This window comes from Bos taurus, chromosome 11 (genome assembly GCF_002263795.3).
Source record: "Bos taurus isolate L1 Dominette 01449 registration number 42190680 breed Hereford chromosome 11, ARS-UCD2.0, whole genome shotgun sequence".
NCBI classification, from domain to species: domain Eukaryota; kingdom Metazoa; phylum Chordata; class Mammalia; order Artiodactyla; family Bovidae; genus Bos; species Bos taurus.
The window spans coordinates 104,736,888-104,760,395 of NC_037338.1; the positions used below are offsets into that span (position 1 = coordinate 104,736,888).

The 23,508-nt window shown below is 60.9% G+C and overlaps 1 protein-coding gene and 1 long non-coding RNA gene across 9 annotated transcripts in view; both read right to left on the reverse strand.

Annotated features, from left to right (window-relative positions):
- Positions 1-23,508, reverse strand: part of VAV2 (vav guanine nucleotide exchange factor 2) — a 188,285-nt gene that overhangs the window by 147,135 nt on the left and 17,642 nt on the right. For all 8 annotated transcript variants that reach the window (XM_024999665.2, XM_059891906.1, XM_024999661.2 and 5 more), the window contains exon 2: positions 2,993-3,109. In XM_024999665.2, the coding sequence (XP_024855433.1) occupies positions 2,993-3,109 (117 nt within the window). The remainder of the gene's footprint in view (positions 1-2,992; positions 3,110-23,508) is intronic.
- On the reverse strand, positions 9,652-12,863 carry LOC112448859 (uncharacterized). The gene is made up of 2 exons (XR_003037325.2): positions 11,252-12,863; positions 9,652-10,036 (listed from the first exon to the last, which is right to left on the reverse strand). It is a non-coding gene; the product is annotated as an uncharacterized lncRNA (long non-coding RNA).

Consider the following 23,508-nt stretch of genomic DNA (forward strand, 5'->3'; position numbering starts at 1 on the left):
AAGCAGAGGATGACCAGGCAAACTGAGAAAGGAACAGTGTCCTCAAATTCCTGCCCGCCCACTATGGGAGACCACAACTGACCCCAAGCCCTGTCCCCTTGTCCGGGGATCGACTTCAGGGTCACTCTCAACACGGGCTCCAGGCAGGTCCGGCCGGCAGGGACCGGGCCAGCAGCAAGGGCCAGGGAGGGCAGAGTCTCCATCACACCTTAGTGGTCTGACACCTCCGAGCACCACAGGCCCACCTGGACTGAGCGGGTAACCCCACGGGGCAGAGCTCTCGGAGGGCAAAAGGCGAATCGGCCGTGGGGCCCTCGGTGAGCGGCTGCTATCTCTGTGCGCAGAGCCACCTGCCAAGTGTCACCAGATGTCCCCCCCAGGCCGGCCTGGGAAGTCACACCTGAGTGAGCAGCCTGGCTGTGCTTCGTCCCGCAGGCTGGAGCCCGGCTCTGCCGCCCGTCCACAGCTGCCCTGCCCAGCTGCCCAGGGTGGCTTCAGTCCCCGTGTCTGTGACCCGGAGCCGGGCAGGCGGCAGTGCAGAGCCAGGGCCTGGCTCATGTGTGCTTTCCAGGGGGTCCCGTCCCCAGACATCAGCAGGGACGAGCCCAGAAAAGCAGGCTCTGGTCAGCGGCCCCCACGTGGAGAGAAGAGCGTCTCAGCGCCCCAGCCTTGGCTGGCCCCACATCCCACTCATCTCGGGGTGCCGACCACAGCTTCACTGCGCTCAGAAAATGAAGCAGGGAGGGAGGTGGGCAGGACACGGATGCGCAGCCAGACGGACACGAGGGCAGCAGGAGGGCCGGGCTGGGCTCCGGAGGGCGGCGCGAATAAAAGGACGCAGGAAACCTGAGACAGGAGGCCGCCAGCCACCCGCGCTGGTCTAGTTTCCCATCCACTGAACCTGGGGGGGCGGGCGAGGCCAGGCGACAGCATCGCCATTTAACACACACCCGCTGCGGCCGGGCAGCACGGGGCAGGCTCCCTGAGCCCCCGGGTCCTCGGCCAGCCGAGGCAGGTCAGCGTCGCTGTGCCCTCTGCCAAAGTCAGCCGCCAGTAAGTTGAACCAGATCTTGAAGCAGATCCATCCGACTCAACATGAAAAGCAGGGGCAGATTCAGGGCAGCTCTGTCCTCCCTGGAGCCTCCCTGCAGGAGGCGAGGCTGAACCAAGGGCCCTTGGCACCCCCAGTCTATCCGCAGCTTCACGCCCTGACTCAGAGCCCAAACCCACTGCCCACTTGCAGCTTCCCAGAGCGGCCGGCCCCCTTTGTGGGCAGCAAGCACATCCCCCCAGGGCTCAAACTGCCCGTGGGAACCGCTGACAACCACAAGGGGCACCCCCTTTCCAAGTGCTTGGCTGCGGTTGGCAGATCACGTGATGAGAATTTAATCCAAATTTATGTCCACCTTTACATCACGTCACGTAGGCCGGGCAATCTGCATTCACCGATGGCCGAGGAATGGGTTTGGCCAGGTTTATCCTGTTTCTCTATGCAATTATTTTAAAGACCAGTTGTGCGTGTGAGTGTTTATAAAAAGTGTGTGTGTGTGTGTGCGTGTGTGTGTATGTTCTGAAGGCCTCCACCAAAGTCCAGAGCCACTGGTTTCTCCCCTGCCCAGGGCACTGCTGGTCACAAGAAGTAAAAACGGGAAAGAGGTTCTAATCCCCTTGAAAGCAAGTCTGCGGAGACTGAGAAGCTCACTGATGGGAAGGACCCCGGCACAGGCTCCCGCCCCAGCAGAGGGAAGCCTGGAAGCCTCAGAGGCCTAGGCGAATGCTTCGCAGCCAGAGGGACGTGGGAGAGTCACTCAGGAGAGGAGGAGAGACCTCTAAGCGCTGCTGCAGACACAGAGCTGGTGCCCGAGTCTCCGGTCTATGGACTCTCAGAACCGAGGAAGAGGACCGTCAGGCCCAGGTGCATTATGGGAAAGTCCTACCGATGCTAATGCGACACGTTACAGCCCCTCAGATGAGCTCCTCTTGGAACTGACTTCTCAGCATTTGCAAATACAAAATTCCCCTCGCTCTTCATAAATCACGTGTTCACAGAACACTTCCTCAAACGCCAGGTCCCTGATAATGGTCCTCAGATAAAGCAGGCAATAAACATCCTCGATAACTTCCCGTAAGCAGGTGAAAGCTCGTCCCTGGGTAGTCCGGGAAGTGCCCGTTTCACAAAGCCAGCACTGACGGCGGAGGGAAGGGCCCCCCCAAGAGCAGGCGGGGACTCGGGGACAGCTGCAGCACAGCGCAGCACGGAGCCAGGTCTGACTCAAGCCTCGGCCCCCGATCCATCAACAAGGTCTCACGTCCTGACTCCATCTTTTGAAAGGAGGGACCTGGGAACTGTTGGCTTCCAGATGGAACATGACGCCCTGCATGGACACTGTGGACCCAGGCCCACCAGGAAGCCACGGTGCACTGCACGCCCGCCCGGCCTTGGCCCTGCCAGGACTCTGCACGACAGTCGCCAGGGACACTTGCTGAGAAAGCAGGGAGGCTGCTCGATCTCTGCCACGGACCCAGGGCATCAGCTCCAGGGACGAGGAGTTCACATAATCATCTGTCCCCACCCGACGCTGCTCGGATCCAGACAGCCCCACTTGTCTCAGGCATGATGCAACAGCTCCCTTCTCAGCACACCGCAGTAAGCACAGTACCTGCCCATCCGGGCCCGGCCCAGGAGCTGGTGCCTGCTCGTCCAGAAAGGGTGGGAGATTCAGGGCAGGAAGCAAACGCCCAGGGTCGCTCAACTGGAAAAGCCAGGGCAGGGCTGGACCCCGGGTCTGGACTCATCCAGGCCAGCTTTCCCTCCATCCTCCTGGGGTCACGATGCCTGACTTCACTCTGAACAGCTTGAGAAGGCGGGAGGAGCCGTCCTGCAGCCCCAGCCCCCGAAGCGCCTCCGCCGGTTGTAACACAGCCCGGCCTGCCCCTGCCCACGGGGTTCTGCCCAGGGGGGACGGGGCCAGCCTGGAAAGAGGCCACTCACCTTCCCGAAGTCTCGGACATCGAAGAGGTCAAAGGGGTCGAACAGATCGCTGTTCCTGAGCCCAAACTTGTCATGGCAGACTTTCAGGAAGGTGCGGATGTTCTTCAAGCAGAGGAACTGGAGGAGAGAAGGGAGCGTCATTCAAGCCACACAGTCTGCAGGGCAGTAACACCAACAGCAGCAAACCCTGCCTCCCGGCGCTGCCCGGCTCAGAGCAGACGCCGTGTGCCCCGTAACCCTGTCTGGGGAGCCGCAAGTCCCAACTCAAGACAACCACAGTTGGAACAAAACAGACTGGAGTTCAGTCAGCAGGCACGGAGCACGCACACACTGCCTCCCCAGCACAGACACATCCCCGTCACTCTACACGTGACAAAGGCCCACGAAAGCCACGCAGAGCCCTGGAGCGGCGCAGGGCACACACAGGAGGTGGGGGAGCACGGAGGCCTGCATCAAACCCCAGAGCAGCACCCAGGAACCCAGCATCTGTGTGCCCAGCCCACGTGGGCAACACAGCCAGGGAAGCAGGCAGGGGGTGGGCAGCTGAACAGGGTCACTGGCTTCCAGTCCCCGTGGAGAAGGAGCCGGGAAAGATGGGGGCGGCAGACGAGGCAGCCTGGAACACAGACCTCAGAGTCACAGGGCCCTGGGTTCGGATCCTGTCCAGTACCTGCAGCTGGACCAGGGCTTCTGAGGCCTGATTCCCTAGCAGGACATGCCTGGTGGAGTTAATGACCTGCCCCAATGGCACAGAGCGGGCATTAGGTACGTGGGAGCCACCAGCTCCCCACCAGTCCACCTTGGCGTGGTGCCCACAAGGTCAGGACCACGGTGCACACAGCTGAACACCAAGCCAGGGTTTCAGACCCATCATCCCCATCATAACCCCTCTAAGGGACAGAGCTCAGCTGGTAAAGAATCCGCCTGCAATGCGGTAGCCCTGGGTTCGATCCCTGGGTTGAGAAGATCCCCTGGAGAAGGGAATGGCCACCCACTCCAGTGTTCTGGCCTGGAGAATTCCATGGACTGCATGTAGTCCGTGGGGTTGAAAACGGTCATACACGACTGAGCGACCTTCACTTTCAAGGGCCCAACAGCTCAGCTTCAAGAGACCTGCAGAGACCCTGGGACTGCTCACCAGAAACTTCAACAAACGGACAGAGGAAGGCCAGGCCAGAATCAGAAGCTACGGCAGGCACAGCGTCAACCAAGCTGCATGCAGGACTCCCAGGGGACACGTGGAGCCCAGCAGACGTGGATCTTCCTGCGCACCCGCCCCCAGCGGGCATCACCCCGGCCCCAGAGCAGCCTCCACGCGGGGCCCCTCCTCCCTCCGCTGGGCTGGTCACTGCTCAGAGACAACACCAGCTTAGTGCCCGTGGTCTGTTAATTATTCCCTGCCTGTGGAGGGGGGAACCGGGTGTGTGGGTCTGCGTGTGTACACGCATCTATGTGCTTATCTGTGTGTGTCAGTGTCTGTCTGTGTGTGTGTATCTGTGTGTTCGTGTGTGTGTCTCTGCGTGTATCTGTGTGTGTATCTGTGGGTGTGTGTATCTGGGCGTGTATCTGTGTGCATCAGTGTGTATCTCTGCATCTCTGCGTGTATCTGTGTGTTTCTGTGTGTATATCTCTATGTGTTTGTCCGTGTGTTTATGTGTGTGTCTCTGCATGTACCTGTGTGTGTATCTGTGTATCTGTGTGTTTCTGTGTATATATCTCTATGTGTTTATACGTGTGAACCAGTGTATTTCAGTGTGTATATCTGTGGGTGTGTGTATCTGGGTGTGTATCTGTGTGCATCAGTGTGTATCTCTGCGTGTATCTGTGTATTTCTGTGTGTATATCTGGGTATGTGTATCTGGCCATGTATCTGTGTGCATCAGTGTGCATCTCTGCATCTCTGCGTGTATCTGTGTGTATATCTGTGGGTGTGTGTATCTGGGCGTGTATCTGTGTGTATATCTGTGTATTTCTGTGTGTGTATCTGTGGGTGTGTGTATCTGTGTGCATCAGTGTGCATCTCTGCATCTCTGCGTGTATCTGTGTGTATATCTGTGGGTGTGTGTATATGTGTGTTTGTGTGTGTGTCTCTGCGTGTATCTGTGTGTGTATCTGTGTATTTCTGTGTGTGTATCTGTGGGTGTGTGTATCTGTGTGCATCAGTGTGCATCTCTGCATCTCTGTGTGTGTCTGTGTGTGCACACTTTTTCTGAACGCATGAGAGCACACTGCAGATGCGCCCGCCCCGCGTGTATAGTTCCTGAGAACGAGGACACCCCCCGCCCCTGAAGTCGCAGCTCCAATGTCAAAGTCAGGAAATGAACAAATGACCACAGGTCCCACGTTGCCTCATCTCCAGACAGCGCTCAGCATTTCTTTACCAGATAAAGGACAACCAAGACGTCCTGAGAGAAAGCAGTCCTGGCCCAGAGTTCAATCCTGGACCACAGGCGACTTCAGTCAAGTCCCTTCTGTCTCCACGAACCTGGAAGAGCATCCTCCACCAGAACTTTCTGGAAGGATGGAAACGCCCTGCGAGCCCGGTCCAGTGGGGCGGCATCAGGCACGCCTGCCTGCCGAGCTCTGGAGATGCGGCCAGTCCAACCAAACAAGCGCACTTGTAATTTCACTTTATTCTAATGAATTTAAATTTACTTGCAAAACTGGCTACAGCTACTGGTTTGAACACGTGGCCCCGGAACAGCCGCGTCTTTGTCTTCCCTCACCTGACCTTTCTGAGGAACACAGACACGGAAAGACAGGCCTGCAGGGGTCACTCACACGCGGGCCCAGGACCGGAGTCCACAGACACAGGAGGCGGCTGGGGGCCGGGCTGGGGCGGGCACTGAGTGTTCAGTGGGGACAGAGCTTCAGTCTGGGAAGAAGAACAAGTCCCGGAAATACTGGCGGTGACGATCACACAGCACCGTGAACGCACTCGATGCCACTGAACTGTATGCTGAACAACGGTTAAAATGGCAATTTTAAGGTTTGTGTATTTTACCACGATTAAAAAAAAAAATGTAATTCACAAAACAGAGTCACAGAGAAACCAACACAGGGAGGAGGCTGTGTGACGGCGGAGGCAGCGGCTGAGCAGGCGCTCTGGGAGCCGAGGAAGCCCCGGGAGCTGGGGGAGGCCTGGGACCGAGGCTCACACCCGACCCCTAGAGAGCCCGTTCCGCCATCAGATCGCAGACACCCAGGACCCTGCCTTCAGCTGCTTCACCCCCATCCCACCCCTGAGAGCAGCCTGCAGACCCGGGGGCGCATCTGAGCCCGAGCCACCCACCCCCCAGGCCCCCCCAGACCCCCCACCCACACCCCCTGCCCTGGCCTGCATCAGACCCCGTGCTCCCCCCGCCCTGCAGGACGGCTGCAGCTTCCAGCCTGGCTCCAGGCTTTTCTGCACACCACTCGTCTCTAATTTCCACTAAGCCCTTATTTTAATTCCTCCTCAGCCTCCCATTTTTAGAGTTAATTACACAGCTCCCAACCACAATCGCAGCCGGCAAGGCCAGGCTTCCTTTCGGGTCTCGGAAAGGGGCAGGCGCGTCGTGGGCACAGCGTCTGCCTGGCCTGCCCACCCCTGCCCTCCACCGTGGGCACGCGGGCCCCTGGCCTTCCAGAACCACTCTCAGTGGCTCCCAGTCCAGCCTGGGCTGGCCTGGGACTCGACCGTCAGGGAAAGACAGGTGCGGAGAAAGCACCCAGGCGGCATCCTCCTGGGGGTGCCCCCGCGCCTGGAAGCACACTGCACCCCCGCCCTCCCTCCAGCAATCAGCCCCACTATACAGGTAGGGACACTGAGGCCCAGACGGCGGAGGACTTCAGCTCCCAGTCAGAAGGCGCCCAAGCCGAGATCTGAGCCCACGTCCACTTCAAGAGCAGTGAAGGCCCTTCGAGACGACGGGGGTGACCGCCAGCCGCCCAGAGTCCCGGGTCTGTCTGGGAGCTCACCAGCAGCCTCCCCTGCACCCCTGTAAGGGGCCGGGTTTGAATAAGCAATAACATCACTGCCTCCCTCACTGTACAATCAGGGAAACGAAGGCCCAGGGGCTGCCCTACTCTGCCACCCCGGGTCCCCAGAGGGCATGTGGCTGGACCCTGGCCAGGCAGGGCCTCTGGTCTGTCCCCCCGGCAGGAACGGCTTCCAGTTCTGGGAGAGAGACAGCCGAGGGCGAGGGCTGGGGGCCAGGAGCCAGGCTGCAGCCGGGAGCTGCCCCTCCTCGTCCTGTGGCCCGAGGCCTGATGGCCGGGCGGCCCCCGGGGCTTCAGGCACAAGCGGCATTCTCTGTCCTCCGCCTGCGGGGAATTGACAGAGAGCGGCCACACAAGGCTCCGTCCCCGGAAAACTGGCCCCGTGACAGGTGGCCCAGAAGGGAGCTGCACCGCTGTATCCGTGTGGGGCACCCTGGGGCGTGTGGGCGCCCCCAGCCCCAGGGAGGGCCCCAGCCGTCCCTTGCTGAGCCGGGCCAGCCCGCCGAGAGACCGGCCGCCTGTGTCCTGGACGCCTCGCCCTCTAAGTCCGGGCCCTGGTTGGCCTCCTTGCAGCTAATCGGGCTGAAATCAGATTAGCGTGAGCTCACCGGCTCCACGGCCAGGCGCCCACTGCCCCAGGCGCAGCCGGCCGGGGCAGCCCAGGCCTGCTGCTCACTGTCAGCTGTCAGTTAGCCGTCCTGAGGCCCCAGTGCGGAGGTACTGGGCGAGAGGGCCAGGGGCCGCGTCTGAGCCCGCAGGCCGCCGCGCACCCTTGGGAGGGGACAGGGAGGCTTCCTGGCCCGGCTCGAGCGCTTCCACTGGGGCCCACACACCGACCAGGAACAGCCCCACTCCAAGAAGGAGACGCGGAGGCCCTGCCCCGCAGGTGGACAGCCCTCAGGCCGCTGGGGCCCCTCTGGTCACCCAAGTCCTCCCCTGGGGGGCTTGCTGTCCCCCAGGCAGGGCCGGAACGGCAGCCCCAGACCGCAGGTCCACCCCGCAGCGCACTCACACGCGCACGGCACTCACACCTCAGCACCAAGGGGCAGGTGCAAAGGAGGACCCGAGGCGCGGGGCAGCAGGGGGCACGGGAACCGCCCACAGGGCTCGGGAGGTGGGTAACCGCGGCCCCACTCTAAAGACAAAGTCCTTGACTGCCCATGACGCAAGCCCTCATTGCCCAGATGGACAAAGTGAGGCTCAGACCACAGGTGGGCGTCCAAGCTCCTGCTCCACAGGGTATAAAAGGCATGATGACTTCAGGCCCTGCCCAAGGCCGAGCCCAGGGCCAAAGTGCCCGGCCTGGCTGGCTGCCCTGCCCTGGGAGCCCCCGGGGAGCCATGCTGGGCCGTGAGGGAGGCGCCTCGCCCCGGGCACTGGGACGCGACTCACTGCTCCGAGCAGACCTGGCATCCCCTGCCCCCAACCGCGTGCGCTTGTTAAATCGACTGCTACAGTCTAGGGTCCGGGGGCCCCGGGCACCTCACATTGGCTCCTGAGACTCACCAAAGCTCCCATGTAGCAAGGGTTTCCATGGTGCCAGCTCCGGGCTCAGGGATAGGCTGCTCACAGCCTCACAGTCATTAGAGTGAGTCCTAATTTACCGGTGAAGAGACGGAGGTCCCAAGAGGCTGCCTATTTGCTCAAGGTCACTCGCGAGGACGGGACAGAGCCGGGAACAGGTCGGGGCCACGTTAACCTCAAGGCCAGACTGCTGGACCTGTAAGCAACCTTCACAGTTTATAGGTTTCTGAGCAGGGAGACAAGTTTTTTCTTTCTATTTATTTATTTTAATTGGAAGATAATTACTTTACAATATTCTGATGGTGTTTGCCACACACCAACATGAATCAGCCACAGGTATCCATGTGTCCCCCCCATCCTGAAAATAATACTTGCAGGAAAATTAAGTCTGGCGGGGATGATGGGGAGACTCAGAGGGTAGGAGCCCAGCCTTTGGGCTTGACAGGCAGGATCCACTCACAGAAACCATGACTTGGGAGGGCCACCTGCCCCTGGAGGCCCCGAAGTCCCTGAGCCGGGAGCGTCGCTGGGCCCCCACGCCCTGCGAGGAGGGAGCCGGGCCCCCACGGCCCCTCCAGGGCCAGTGATCTGCACACAGGGAACAATCCCTCCTGGTCAGCCATACAGAGCTGCCGAGTGGCCACATCCCGGGCGGCCCTGGCCTTCACCGGCACCCCCGCCGGCTCTCGTTAGCAGCCTCACTCCGAGTCGACGCCTGCCTGGGGGAAGCAGACGGCAGGCCGGCCAAGGCCTCCAGGCGACGATGCCACTGAGGCTGCGTGCTCACAGCCAAACCACCGGGACGACGGGGAGGTGAAAGCCACCCCTCCTCGCTGCCCGCTGGACACCAGAGCCGGAGACGGACCCGGCGCGCCAGCTCCCCGGCTCTCGCGAGAACACACGCTCTGCATGCTGGGCCGCACCTTTCTGTGCGGCGGGGCCTCCACATCTGAAGCTCACGCTCCTGGCCGCCACACGGCCCTGAGTCCTGTGACCTACTCAACAAGTGGCCCTGGAGCTGCGCTTCACGACGACCGGTCGCTTTCAGCCACCGGAGCCTCACTGCCCGCCGGGGCCAGGCCGCTGGGCCTGCCCACCAGACCCCCCGACGGGCTGCTGACGACGAGGTCTTTGATCAATAAAATATGGGAAAATGAATTAATTTCCTGTTTTATTTATGCCACGCTCACTCCAAAAAACCATTTTAAATTACTTCATTACTATTCAATAGGTGCGGCTCGCTGGCATGACTCTTTCAAATTTGGGGCCCTTGGGGTAAATCACCAGGGGGCCTGCAGGTGACAAGCCAGCCAGATGCTCTGTGGGGGCAGGGGCTGAGACCCTCCCCTCACCCTCGGTCCCAAACACCCTGGGCAAGGACCCCAGGCTGGGGTTCAGATCTGGTGGGTGGGTGGGTGGATGGGTAGATGGATGGATGGTTGGATGGATGGATGGATGTTTGCCGGCCATTGACTGACAGCTCGGAAAAGGCCCAGCTTTCCCCCAGGCAGCTAGGACTCCGCGATGGCTTTAGAGGGTCTGAAAAAGCAAAAAGTGAAAGTGTTAGTCACTCAGTTGTGTCCGACTCTTTCCAACCCCATGGACGGTAGCCCTCGAGGCTCCTCTGTCCATGGAATTCTCCAGGCAAGAATACTGGAGTGGGTCGCCATGCCCTCCTCCAAGGGCTCTTCCCGACCCAGGGATCAAACGCAGGTCTCCTGCACTGCAGGCGGATTCTTTATGGTCTGAGCCACCAGGGAAGCCCGGGGCCCCCACAGACGGCTCCAGCTGCGTGGGTGGCAACCCTGCCTTCCAGAAGCATCTCTCCCAAAACACACAGGCAGGTGGAACGTGGGGTTGGCTGTGAGCACTGACCCCTGCAGCCTCCAGTACCGTCCTCGGGCCTCTGGGTTCCAGCTGAGTCGAGTCCATAGCTTGCTATGCCCAACACCACCTCGAGCAGGGAGGGACCACGTCACCCACCCGACAGATGGGGAACCAGGCTCAAAGGATCCGGGATTGGAACCAGGCTGTCCAGTCCCACATCCCTGGCTTCCCAAGCCGTCAGGGGCCGAGCTGCACTGATCTCCGTGGGCAGTGCCTCTCCGCCTGACCCCTGCTCTCTGGGAGGAAGGCCTCCCCAGTGCACCTGCGCCTCCTCTCCCCCCGGGACGCCGTCTTCCCACCACGACCACCGAGACGTGATTCCAAACCTGGCCTCCTTGGTGCTGAAAGAGGGGGTCTCTCTAAGGCAGACCTCAAGTCCGGCCTCAGCAAGCTTCCTAAACCCCAGACTCCAGCCCCTTGTCCCACAGGGATGCCCTGACTGGTTTCCAGGGCCCTCTGGCCACTTCCGGGAGCACTGGGCGTGGGCCTCAGCCTCTCACTCAGCCACTCCCTGCTGCTACGGCCCAGAAGGCAGAGCTGGGCACGCAGGTCCCTCTGGGGCTCTGGGCCCTTCTGTGCTCAGCTGCTCACTCACTCCACGCAGTCAGCCTTCCACTGTGGGCCACAGGGGTGTGGGGCCACCCGCTCGCCACACCCTAGACAGTCGGCATCGTGAAATGGGGAGGGGGTTTCCCAGTGAGAATGCAGAGGTGCTCGGCTGAGCCATGGGAAGCAGGTTCTGAAAGGCTGGAGGTCAGGCTCCAGCAGGAGGGGCTGTGCCAAGCTGGTGGCAGCTGCGAAGTGACCCCCCCCCACCTCATTCTGATCCCAGAGTTCTTCCCCATCAACACAGGAGGGGAGACTCACCAAGAAAAACAGCCCTGGGAAAGCGATGGTTCAGAAGGCTGAACAGAGCAAAGCGGGGTAGTGGGGGAGCTCATCCTTAACTCTGCCCACGGTCAGCGGACTCTTAATAGACACCCACTGCACTCCCGCCCTGCCCTGAGCTCAGGGATCACAGACCAGAGAGCAGCAGGAACTCCTCTGAGCCCACAGCTGCCCAAGGAAGCCATCTATGATTTCCGCCTGATACCTGGCTGGAAATTGTTCCCAGCAGTCCTCAAAAGATCCGCCTCTCCAGCTAATGGCCTGTTTGAGCCGGAGGGATAAAAATTAGTCCGCCTTATCAAGACTTCAAGGTCAGGGTCAAACCAAAGGTTTTTCTACAAAGCCGGCAGGAAATTGCTTTTCTCGTGTTCCTCCACGACCATCTTCTTCGCTGAGCCGGCTTCTGCACACCCAAAGGCTCAATCCCACCCTCCCACCGCACAGGCGGGTGTGGCTCAGAGAGATTAGCTGGACGGCTGTCTGAGGCGGTGCCCCCCAGCCCAGCACCCGACGCCCCTCCTCTCCCTCCTGCGGCCCCACGCCAGACCCTCAGCGCTGGCCCACCAGCTCTGCGAAATCGTCCCTTGTCTCTGCCACTTCAACTCCTCCGTCTCGTCTTCCTTCCTGAAAGTGGTCTCAGGGTCAGCATCAGAGCACCCCTCCCCGTGCGCCTCCAAGCTCCTCTTCCCGAGCAGGACTCCAGAGGCAGGTCAGCTCTGCGGATACTAACTAACTTCTCTTCTTACAGAGAAGGAGGCTGAAGCTTGAGGAATCTGTTTGCCAAGTGCAGCACTTGAAATCCCATAGACAGAGGAGCCTGGTGGGCTGCAGTCCATGGGGTTGCAAAGAGTCGGGCACGACTGAGCGAGTAACACTTGAAAGGTGGTCTCCAGAAAACATGCCCATGCCCTGATCCCCAGAGCCTGAGAAGTGACCTTATTTGAAAAAGGGTCTTCATAGATGTAAGTAAGGCTCCTGAGACCATCCTGGACCAGGGGGGCCCTACATCCAACGACTTGTGTGCTTGTAAGAGGCAGAGAGAGGAGCGATCCAGGGAGCTGAGAGAGACCAAGGCAGGATGGAGCAGAGTCAGGACTGAGGCGGCCACAACCGGTGACACCTGGGCCTCCGGGAGCTCAAGAGCCTCTGGAGCAAGGGGTTTGCCGGGGGCGGGGCCGGCAGCAAGGCCCCACCACTCGTGACTTTAGACGTCTGGCCTCCAGAACCAGGAGAGAAGGAACTGCTGCTACCGAGGCACAGGGGTGGCAGGCGCCCTTACGCCCCTGTGACCTCAACACCACGGGTGGCGCCACTCCCGCAGGCCTTCAGCTGAGCTCTGTGGGATGGACAGACGGACGGACGGACGAGTGAAGCAGGCTTCGATGGGAAACAGAGGCAAAAGCTCCGCTTTCTCCCATCTGTCTTCCCAGGTCCTGAACATTCACGCTCCTCACCGGTCCCGGACGGCCCCACCCGGCTGAGAGTCCCTGGACTCTGGACCTGGCAGACCCAGCCCGCTTTCAGGCAGAGAGATCTGGGTTCAAACCTCTAACCCCACCCCCACCACACCGTGCATAGGAACTCCCCCCACCCCGTACGACCCCAGCTCTAGGCTGATCACGTCTCGGGCCTCCAGACGTGACTGTCCAATGGCTGCCTCCAAGTCTCTTTGGGAAGGTGGCCAGCTCGAGCACCCCAAAACAGGTCTGTGGTCCCCCACGCCCAGCGAAGAAGCCCGCTCTGTGAGAGCCACCTGCCTGCTCACCCAGGGGTTGGAGGCAGCAGCCGGAGGCAGCGGAGACCCCCTCAAACCCCACCCACTACCTGAGGGGTAAGTGGCCTCCACGTGTGGAAAACCAGGACATCATGTGCAGCGCTTGGAAGGCACCCCACGAGCACCAGGGCCACACACCCTCCTCAGAAGGGCCACAAACACCGCGGGGGCCGCCCTCGGGACAGCACCCCACAAGCTCGGGGCCCTCGCTCGCGGTCAGCGCACGCCACGGTGAGAAGAGGAGATAAACGTCACGCCCAGCTATCGTCCCCTGGCTCCGGGAAGCAGCATGTCAGTCTGTCTGTTCACAGGCCACCTGCTGGGGGCCTGTGCCCACCCACACGGGTGAGCCCGCTGAGTTAGTTCTGCCGCCGTGCGGGGCTGGGGGGTCAGTGCAGGCCGGCCGGCACGGCCCGGGGGAGCAGCGTCCAGGCACCGCCCTCCTGCTGCCCTGCTGTCCACAGACGCTACAGGAAGTTCCCAGAAGCATTCCTCCCCAAGAGGCTGGAAAGGGCCCCAAATGTCCAGGGCAGGAGCAGCCCATAGTGGGTGCTCAGCAACACCTGAGCAATACACACACAATTCCTGGGAAGGCTTCAGGGGGACGGGGACTGTTCCCCCTCCAGCTGGGGGCTTCCGGGCCCCTGGGAAGGCTTGGGGGGGACGGGGACTGTTCCCCCTCCAGCTGGGGGCTTCCGGGCCCCTGGGAAGGCTTCAGGGGGACGGGGACTGTTCCTCCTCCAGATGGGGACTTCCGGGCCCCTGGGAAGACTTTGGGGGGACGGGGACTGATCTCCACCCAGCTGGGGGCTTCCCAGACCCTGAGAAGGCTTTGGGGGGACGGGGACTGTTCCCCATGAAGCTGGGGGCTTCCTGGCCCCTGAGAAGGCTTTGAGGGGACCGGGACTGTTCCCCCTCCAGCTGGGGGCTTCCCGGCCCCCCAGCTCTCCTCCCCCCACACCGGCCTTGCGGGCAGCGCTGCCCTGGGCCCATGGGGCGGGCGCTTATGTGGGAGGGGCTGCCGCTTATGTGGGAGGGGCTTCCGGTGGGCGGTGTGTCTGTGTGGCAATTAACGAAGCCAGGCACATCAACGTCTGCAGGTGGACACGCACCGAGAGAAATGTGTCTGAAGCCCAGGCAGGTGGAGGATAAGATGTACACACATTTTTCCTGTTTTGAATGGGACTTTATTTTCATTACACTGCCGGCTGTGAGCCATAAACGCTTGTCAGAGAAAGAAGGCACCTCCCCTTCCAGCTGCCCCAGCAGACCCCACAGGAGGCGAAACGGCCAGACCCGGAGTGCAGAGGCTGGATGCCTCCCAGGCTCCGTCTGCAAGGGAGAGGCGGCCTCCGGGACCCACGGGGAGAGATGCCGAGGCCCTGCTTCTCCAGCCTGTGAGGAGCCCCCACACAACCCTTCACTCGCTCCAAAGTTCACCCCTCATGCCCCCAAAGAAGCATGCGTCACACACAGCCCAGGTGCCAGGGGCCGACGGGGAGCTCTGCCCCCCATGGAGAAGCCCAGGTAAGGCCCCAGCCCCCCACACCTGGGCCAGGTGCCCCCTTCTCTCCAGGCCTCGGGCCTCCCCAGCACAGGGGACGCCCTTCAAACAGCACATCAGCACTGGTGTGAACGAGGTACCAGCTCACACCCCTTAGGGCAAAACCATCACCAAACGGGAAATGACGTGTTGGTGAGGACGCGGATAGCCTGGACCTTGGGTGCTGCTGGCGGGAAGGCTCCCGGCACTGGGACAGCAGAGCAGGCCGCAGACAAGAGAAAATAAAGTTACCACACGAGACAGGGACTCTGCTCTGCACACGCAGACGAGCTGAAAGGAGGGTCTCTCAGAGCTGCCGGCATGCCCGTGTTCACAGCCGTGGTGTTCACAGCAGCCAGAAGTCATGGAGACCACCCACCCATCCACAGATAAATGGACGGGGACTTCCCTGGCGGTCCCGTGGTTAACACTTCAGCTTCCAAGGCAGGAGCCGAGGGTTCGATCCCCAGTCGGGGAGGTAAGATTCCATATGCCTCAGAGCCAAAAACCAAAACAAAAGCAGTACTGTAACAAATTCAGCAAAGAGTTTAAAAATGGTCCCCATCTCTCTCTCTCTCTCTCTCTCTCTGGGGTATGTATATATACATAGAAAGAGAAAACAAAGACAAATCAATAAACACACGGTGTATCCTTACAACGGGATATTACGTCTGACGACACAGGCTGAACCTGGAGGGCGTCACGCCCAGGGAAGCAAGCCAGTCATCAAAGACCAACGCCGTAGGGTCCCGCGTGTACGGACGGGGTCCCTAGAGTCGTCCGGGTCACAAGGCGCGGTGGCGGCTGTGGTTCTGGAGGTGGGGGAGGGAACAGGAAGCTGATGAGGGGTCGAGTTTCGGTTTCAGAAGATAAAGAGAGCTTCGGGGTGGACGGTGTGAGCGTACTAAAAGATGGCCAAGATGGCAGACGCAGCTGTGTGTATCTTACCACGGCTGGAACAACAAAAACCTACTTTGAAAACTTCAGAACCTGGATGATGTCCAAGGTCTCCCCTTGGTGGGGCCCCCACCAAGACCAGGAGATTCCCCCTGGGCCACCCACCAGCCCCTCAGCATTTCCCGGCCCCCACCCGCCACGCCATGCCCTCCACCCCAAACTCCTGGCCTCATAGGAGGGTCTCTGGCTCTCCTGGGAGGAAAAGCAAAAATAGCCTCAGTGATGGTGGCTCAGATGGTAAAGAATCTGCCTGCAATGCAGAAGACCTGGGTTTGATCCCTGGGTAGGGAAGAACCCCTGCAGAAGGAAACGGCAACCCACTCCAGTAATCTGGCCTGGAGAATCCCATGGACAGAGGAGCCTGGAGGGCTACAGTCCATGGAGTTGCACAGAGTCAGACACGACTGACTAAGCATCCAGATGGACGGACACAGCGGGTCTGAGGGCCTCAAAGCAACAGAGACACAGGCCTATGGGGGGCAGGGGTCCAGGGAGCTGTGTTTTTCTAAGGTGTTTCTGTTTTTCCAAGCAGTAGACGTTACTTTCAAGACACCTTATGAAGATTCCTCCACTTTGGGTGAAGCCTGGAGCAGTGGATCCCGTGAACGGACTGAACACACAGCCCGGGAACAGGTGCGGCAAGCTACTCAGGACAACACCTTCTGACAGCCAGAGAGCCCGGATGTCAACTCAGAGACTGCACTTTCTGGAAATTCCAGCCACACCAGCGCCAGGCCCAGGGCACTGGAGTGGGGGCGGGGGGGCCTCCATTGTTTGCCAGGCCAGCAGCTGGGCTCTCTCCCCCGAACAGGGGTCAGGAATGTTCGCAGCTGCAGACTCACCCCCGCCCCTACCCGGGTGGGAACCAAGCGGGGGAGGGAGGCGGCACCCGGGCCTGAGGACACAGCCTGTCCAGGGAGGCCCGGGCTGTTTGCAGGCAGAGAAGCTGACAGCCTGCAGGGCGCCACCTGCCCAGGATGTGTGGGAGGACACTCGGCTCCCCCGCCCAGGTGCCCTGGGCCTGGAGTCCACTGGGGCTCAAGCTGCAGCCAGTCCCCCTGGCCTTTCCCTTCTCTGAAACCTTCGCCACTTGAGGTGCTCCCGGGCGGGAATAACCATCCCGACTTGGCCAGGTGGGGAAACTGAGGCCCAGACTGGTACTGAGGGGTCTGCCCCCTCGCCAGCTGCCAGCAGGTCCTGTGCAGTTTTAACAGATGTCTGGGGGCACCATTCTGGTCAATTTGGGGATTGAAATAAAGCAAAATCCTATAGGATGTCCAACTCTCAAGCCTAAAGTACCACTAACCACTCAGGGCCTTTTTCTGCCCAGCTCCTTGACTTCTGCTTTTAAAAAAAAAAGCCTGCTGGGAATAACTGGCAACTCCGAGCCCTGACACCTGCTCGCTCACAGCATGAGTGGCCAGCTCAGGTGCTGGGGGCTTGCAGTATCCCCCAGGCTGGCCGCTCTTCCATGTCCCATGACTGTCCACCCCTCTCCCAGGGGCAGTCCGGGTGTTTCCAGAGTTTCACTATTATATCTGCAGGGCAGCAAATGGCTCTGTTCCTCCAAAGAGATTCTCTCTTGGGACCAAAGGCTCTACCTCCAGTAGAGGCCCAAGGCGGGGAGGCCACCATGCAGGACTGTCATAGCCCACGGCCTCAGTCCAGACGGGCTCCACCAAGCGGAAATGGTGGTGCCAAGGAGGACCTCAGAAAGCCCTGGGCATCCGTCACCCACCTTCAGTCATCCGTCCACCCACCCATCCGTCTGTCTGTGCATCCATCCATCCACCCATCCATCCATCTGTCTGTCCATCCAACCACCCATCCATCTGTCTGTCCACCCACCCATCCATCCATCTGTCTGTCCATCCATCCATCCATCCATCAGTCTGTCCATCCCTCCATCCATCCGTCTGTCCACCCATCCACCCATCCATCCATCTGTCCATTCATCCATCCGTCTGTCCACCCATCCACCCATCTGTCTGTCCATCCAACCACCCATCCATCTATCTGTCTATCCATCCACCTATCCACCCATCCACCCATCTGTCTGTCTGTCCATCCAACCACCCATCCATACATCTGTCCACCCACCCATCCACCCATCTATATGTCCATCCATCCATCCGTCTGTCCACCCATCCACCCATCTGTCTGTCCATCCAACCACCATCCATCTGTCCATCCATCCACCCATCCATCCGTCTGTCTGTCTGTCCATCCAACCACCCATCCATCTGTCTGTCCACCCACCCATCCACCCATCTGTCTGTCCATCCAACCACCCATCCATCTGTCTGTCCACCCACCCATCCACCCATCTGTCTTTCCATCCATCCATCCATCCGTCTGTCCACCCATCCACCTATCTGTCTGTCCATCCATCCACCCATCTGTCTGCCCATCCATCCACCCATCTGTCTGTCCATCCATCCACCCATCTGTCTGTCCATCCAACCACCCATCCGTCTGTCTATCCATCCACCTATCCACCCACCCATCCACCCATCCGTCTGTCTATCCACCTGTTCGTCCATCATTCAAACGCCAGTCAGGCCCACCTCTGTGGGAAAGGTGCAGGCACAGGTGCCCCAAGCAGGGAAGTGAACGCCTTTCCCCACCCACCATGGACGAGAGCCCCTTAGTCAGACATGAAACCAAAGCTCCTGGGTCCGGTCAGCAAGCTGCCCGCCCACCTGCCGACCCGCCCCACCCCCACCCACTCCAGTGCTATTTCTGGGAGGAGGGGGCGGGGGCAACCTAGGGAAGTGAGAAGTCAGCCAAGCGGCTCAGGGGGTGAGAACTGAGCGCAGCGACCAGCTGCAGACCACAGGGGCCCCACCAGCCCACGAGCCCCACGTCCACCCCCTCGACCTCCTGCCGACCCATCTCCGCCTGGCCAACCTGCACCCATCCATCCAGCTGGCCCCGCCAGCCAGCCCCCTGCCCTCCTGGGGGCACCCACACCTCAACATGCACCTTGCCCACAGTCCCAAGCCAGTCGTTCAGCAAGGCCCAAACCCTACACTCCAATCCACCAGGAGCCCAGATACCAGCCAACGCCTGGACAGGAGAAAGAGGAAGCAGAGAGCAAAGCAGGGGCCCAAAGTGTGCTCCCTGCCCCAGAACAGCAGAGCCGGCCACGTCCTCACCCCAGACCCTCAGAACGTGACCGTATTTGGAATCAGGTAAAGACGTCGAGACAGAATCACCCTGGCTCAGAGTGGACCCCTCACCCAGTGAGCAGTGTCGTCTTCAGAGAGAGGAAAGTGGGTTTGATCCCTGGGTCGGGAAGATCCCCTGGAGGAGGAAATGGCACCCCACACCAGTGTTCCTGCCTGGAGAATCCCACGGACAGAGGAGCCTGGAGGGCTACCGTCCCTGGGGTCACAAAAGAGCCGGACAGGTGAAGCGACCAAAAAGCAAAACCAAAGCAGACACATGCAGGAGAGAAGCCACATGAAGACGGAGGCAGAGGCGAGCCGGGGGCAGCTGGGCCACCAGAAGCTGGGAGAGGCGGGAGGGACCCTCCCCTGGAGCCTCCAGAGGGAGCCCTGTCCTGCCCACACCTCAATTTCTGACCTCCCTCCGGAGAGAAAAAACTCTGTTGTGTAAGCTCCCAGTCTGGGGGGCTCCATTAGGGGTGCCTGGGCACAGGAAGGCCCGGGAGCGCTCAGGGCAGGGCGGCCACCTCGAGGCCCTCATGGGAGGCGCCTCCTTTGCCCTGGTCTGGTCGCCAGGCTGTTGCCCTCTCTGCTCCGCGGTTGCTGGGAAGAATCAGAGGATTAAACCCGGTTGGCAGCCCCGCCCCAGAGAGGTCTGCCATCCGTCCAGCACTTTGTTACAGCTCTGGCTCTAGGGTCATAGCGCCTGCATCGTGGGGCAAGGGGGGGGGTGCTGGGTGCTGTCGAGGCCACCCCTCCCAGGCCAGAGCTGAGCAGATCTGCAGGAACTTCCAGCATCTCACAGTTTAAATCTGAAACCACGAGAGACTGCAGCCTTACTCCCCTGTCGCCCCCGAAGTGCCCTCCAGTCTGGACAAGGGCCCAGGGGCCGCTGACCCACAGGCTCGCCCTGAGTGCTAACCCGAGTGACCTCCAACCAGAGAATCGCGCCACAAGGCTTCACCCCAACCCAGCCTCCATTGGGCAGCTCTGCCAAGGGCTCCCTCGGCCAGGAAATCCAGCACCTATCTGCCGGTGGGGGGGGGGTGGGTGGCGGCAGTGAGCTGAGGGCATCACGTTTCCTCTTCACTGGGACTCAGCTAATGCCAGCCACACAGAAAAGGGAGGTGCCCGAAATGAGGGCGAGGTTCTCTCCTCTCTGCAGACGGTTCATGTGGGACGTTCTGCCCGCCCAGGCCCTGAGACTTCCACAACACCCTCTGTTTACCAAAGCAGTGCCCGACCCAGGGAGAAGAGACTCAGAGAGGAGAGGCCCATATCCTGGGATATCGCAGGGTAGCGATGGCTCTCTTGGGAACACAGGCTCCCACGTGACCCCAGGGGATGAAAGCTCCCCCCAACAGCGCCAGCACTAACAGGGTGAGAGGGGAGCCGGGCACGTGGAGGGGGGAGGCGGTCTGAGGGCGGAGTCCGGCTGGCCTTGGAGGAACCTGGAGAGGGAGAAGCAGGAGGCAGGCACTCGGGAGGGGGCTGTCACACGGCCGGGTACCCCGGATACCTTCCCTTGCACCAGGGAAGGCAGATCAGCAGAGCGTGTCCCCCTGCACGCCCCACGGCCTGGCAGACATCCCTAACCTACCTGCTCCCCGCAGCAGTCACGCCTCAGTGGCCCATCCTTCTCAGCACAGGCACGCTGGGCCCACGACCGGAGAGTGGAACGCACCAGTGAGGCTGAGCGTCAGCCTGTGACAAGGGGCCAAGGGCAGCGGAGGGAAAATGCAGTCCTCTCATGGGGAGTCTGGCTCTCCACCGAGTGGCCCGGCGTCCAGAGGTGGCCCAGGCTCCTCTGAAGAGAACCAGGGTCGGGGAACGCCAGTGTCTGGAGGTGCAAACCCCACGCAAGGACTAGAATCCCCTCTCCGCCCTGGCCAGGGCTCAGCGGGGCTGTGCCCCAGGCCCCTTCCCCTGCCCCACGCTCAGGCAGGCACAGCAAGGCTCCTTTCACTGCTCGAGGTTCTGCCACAGCCACCCACCCCGCTTCCCGCCCCAGAGCTGGGCTGCCTGGGAGAAAACTGGCCAGGAGGGCACCAAGGGGGCCGGCTGGCCGACCGCGGGCTCCCGTGGACGCACAGCTGCGGCTGGCCACGTCTCCCGTGTCCAGTCCCTGCCCCAGCCAGCGTGGAGGACCACGTGGCCAGCAGCACCTCACTCTTTAGGAAACAAGGTCAGACCACGCCTGAGCCGCCCGGGACAGACCAGGGAGAGACAGCAGGCGGAATCAGCATGCATAAACCGGCGGGTGAGAAGGAGTGTGGAAGGGTGGACGCCAGGCCCCGGAGGCCGCCTGTCACTGCAGCCACCCAAGCCTGGAGGGGGCAAGGTGCACCCCCAGAGTGCCCCCACCCTGACTAGTGCAGAGCCCTAGCACCCCCACCTCCTCACGGCTCAGTCCTGAGACAGCCCCTCCTGATGGCCTTCGGTCACCATTGCCCTCGAGCAGCCGGGGAGGCCTCGTGGAAGCCAGAGTTGGGGCAAAGAGGCCACAGCACAAGCCAGCCCAGCGCCAGAGGGCGAGGGCAGGGGGGGCGGGGAGCAGACCACAGGAGGGCCCCAACCCAGCTGCGCCCACCACCCCCTCTCTGACCCTCCTGGGCATCTGCGAGCAGAGGCTCCGAAACGCTGCGCAGAGAGAGCTGAGGAAAGAGGAAGCCCCCACCCACCCCAACCCGCTCTGCGACTCCTCACAGGAAGGTCAGGCCGCCCGGAGGCGCCCACCCAGCCCCTCCATCCCGCCCGGGTCGCCCAGCGCAGCCAGGAGCCACGCCCCCTGGCCAGGCTCCGCCCACGCGCACCTGAACCCCGGTGGAGGGGCCCCAGGCGCCGTCTGGCTCCGCCGCGTCCATGAACTCCTGGAACCGAGTCTCGAGATCCGTGTTTGCTTTGGGGCTTTAGTTTGTCTCAGCTTCCAGTCTTCTGCTCAAGTTGTCCTCCCTGCTCCCTGCTGTCACCCTGGAGGCTGATTCCCCGGTCAGGTCTCCCGGCTCTTGGGTCACCTTCCTGTTCTCCTGAGGCTCAGTTTTTCTTTCTCCAGATCTCAGTTCCACCTGCTTTACTGAATAACGAGGTTTACCCTGTGCAGTTTCAATGATGGTTACTTTTCGGGGGGGTTGGGGGCACCGACCATGCTGTGGGTGCTGTGCTTAGTCGCTCAGTCGTGTCCAATGCTTCGTGACCCCATGGACTGTAGCCTGCCAGGCGCCTCTGTCCATGGGATTCTCCAGGCAAGAACACTGGAGTGGGGTAATGCCCTCCTCCAAGGGCTCTTCCCCACCCAGGGATCGATGCCAGGTCTCGCCATTGCAGGCGATTCTTTATCGGGAAGCCCACTGATCATTCCCACCCATAGATACACTGTGAGTTACCACTTCTTGGAGCAACGACCCTTCGAGACCTTTGAGGGCATGGCCAGGCTGCACCCAGAGGGCTAGCCCCTCCCAGAGCGCGTGACAGACGCTCTCTGCACAACCCCGAGGGACACGGGCAAGTGGGAGCCCCTTCCCTCAAGACAAGCACCGTCAGGGCCTGCACCCGGAAGCTCGGTGCAAAGAGCCTTTCCTCCCTGAGGCTTCATCGCTGATCAGAAACCAGAGCCCTGAATCCACAGACCATGAACCCACTGAAGAGTCGGCAGCTCGGGCTCGCCAGACACCTGGACGACCAGGAGACGCCACTGGCTGGAGCCAAGGGCAGTGTCTGGGGAGGGTCGGGGCACCCTGGGTGGACACAGCTCCTGCCTCGTGAGGGCAGGCTCTTCAAGGGAGGGGCCTTGCCTCAGACGTGGCCTCAGAGACACACCCCTGACTCAAGAATGCCCGCTGGACCGAGCCTTTGCATACGGAGCTCTCAGAAGGGCTGTCCCATAGCAGGGGCAAACGGCACGCTTTCTACAAAGGAGGGTGGTGGGCGTCCAGCCATGGGGCCTGGGGCATCAGCAGCTTCCATACACCAGGGAACCCTGAAAACGGTGTAAAACGCCACGAAGGCTCTGTCAGATGTAAACACGGCAGATTTCATGTCTCGCTGGGAACACCGCCTGAGAAACTCCGACACGCAATGAATATGTGGCTCCCAGACCCCACCGATGTCAGGACAGTGAGAAGGTGAGAACACTCCCTCCTTGGAGTGGATGGAAGAAGGTGTGTGGACAGACCTCAGGAGCAGGTGTGGGAATAAGACAAGCAGATTCCTGATGGCAGGCCCAGCCCAGCCCCGTGATTAACACGGGGAGCTTCTCTGGGTACCAACCCTCACATCCATACATGACTTGGACTGCAAGGAGATCAAACCGGTCAACCGTCAAGGAAATCAACCCTGAATACTTATTGGAAAGACTGATGCTAAAGCTGAAGCTCTGATACCTTGGCCCACCCGATGTGAAGAGCCAACTCTTCGCATCAGGTGGAAGGTCTCTGAAACGATCCTGATGCTGGGAAAGGTTGAAGGCAGGAGGAGAAAGGGGCGACAGAGGACAAGATGGCTGGGTGGCATCACCGACTCATTGGACATGAGTTTGAGCAGCTCTGGGAGATGGTGAAGAACAGGGAAGCCTGGCGTGCTGCAGTCCATGGGGTCGCAAAGACTCAGACATGACTGAGCAACTGAACAACCGCCTCGGGTACCAGACCAGTCAGCCTCAATCCATGTGCATATGAACACCTCTGGCACGGCCCACACCAGGTCTGCAGAGGGCAGACGCTCCCAGGTCCCTGCCTGTGGGGTCCTCCTTGGGGGCTGGGGGGCTGGATAAAGCCACACCTGTCCAGATGCCAGA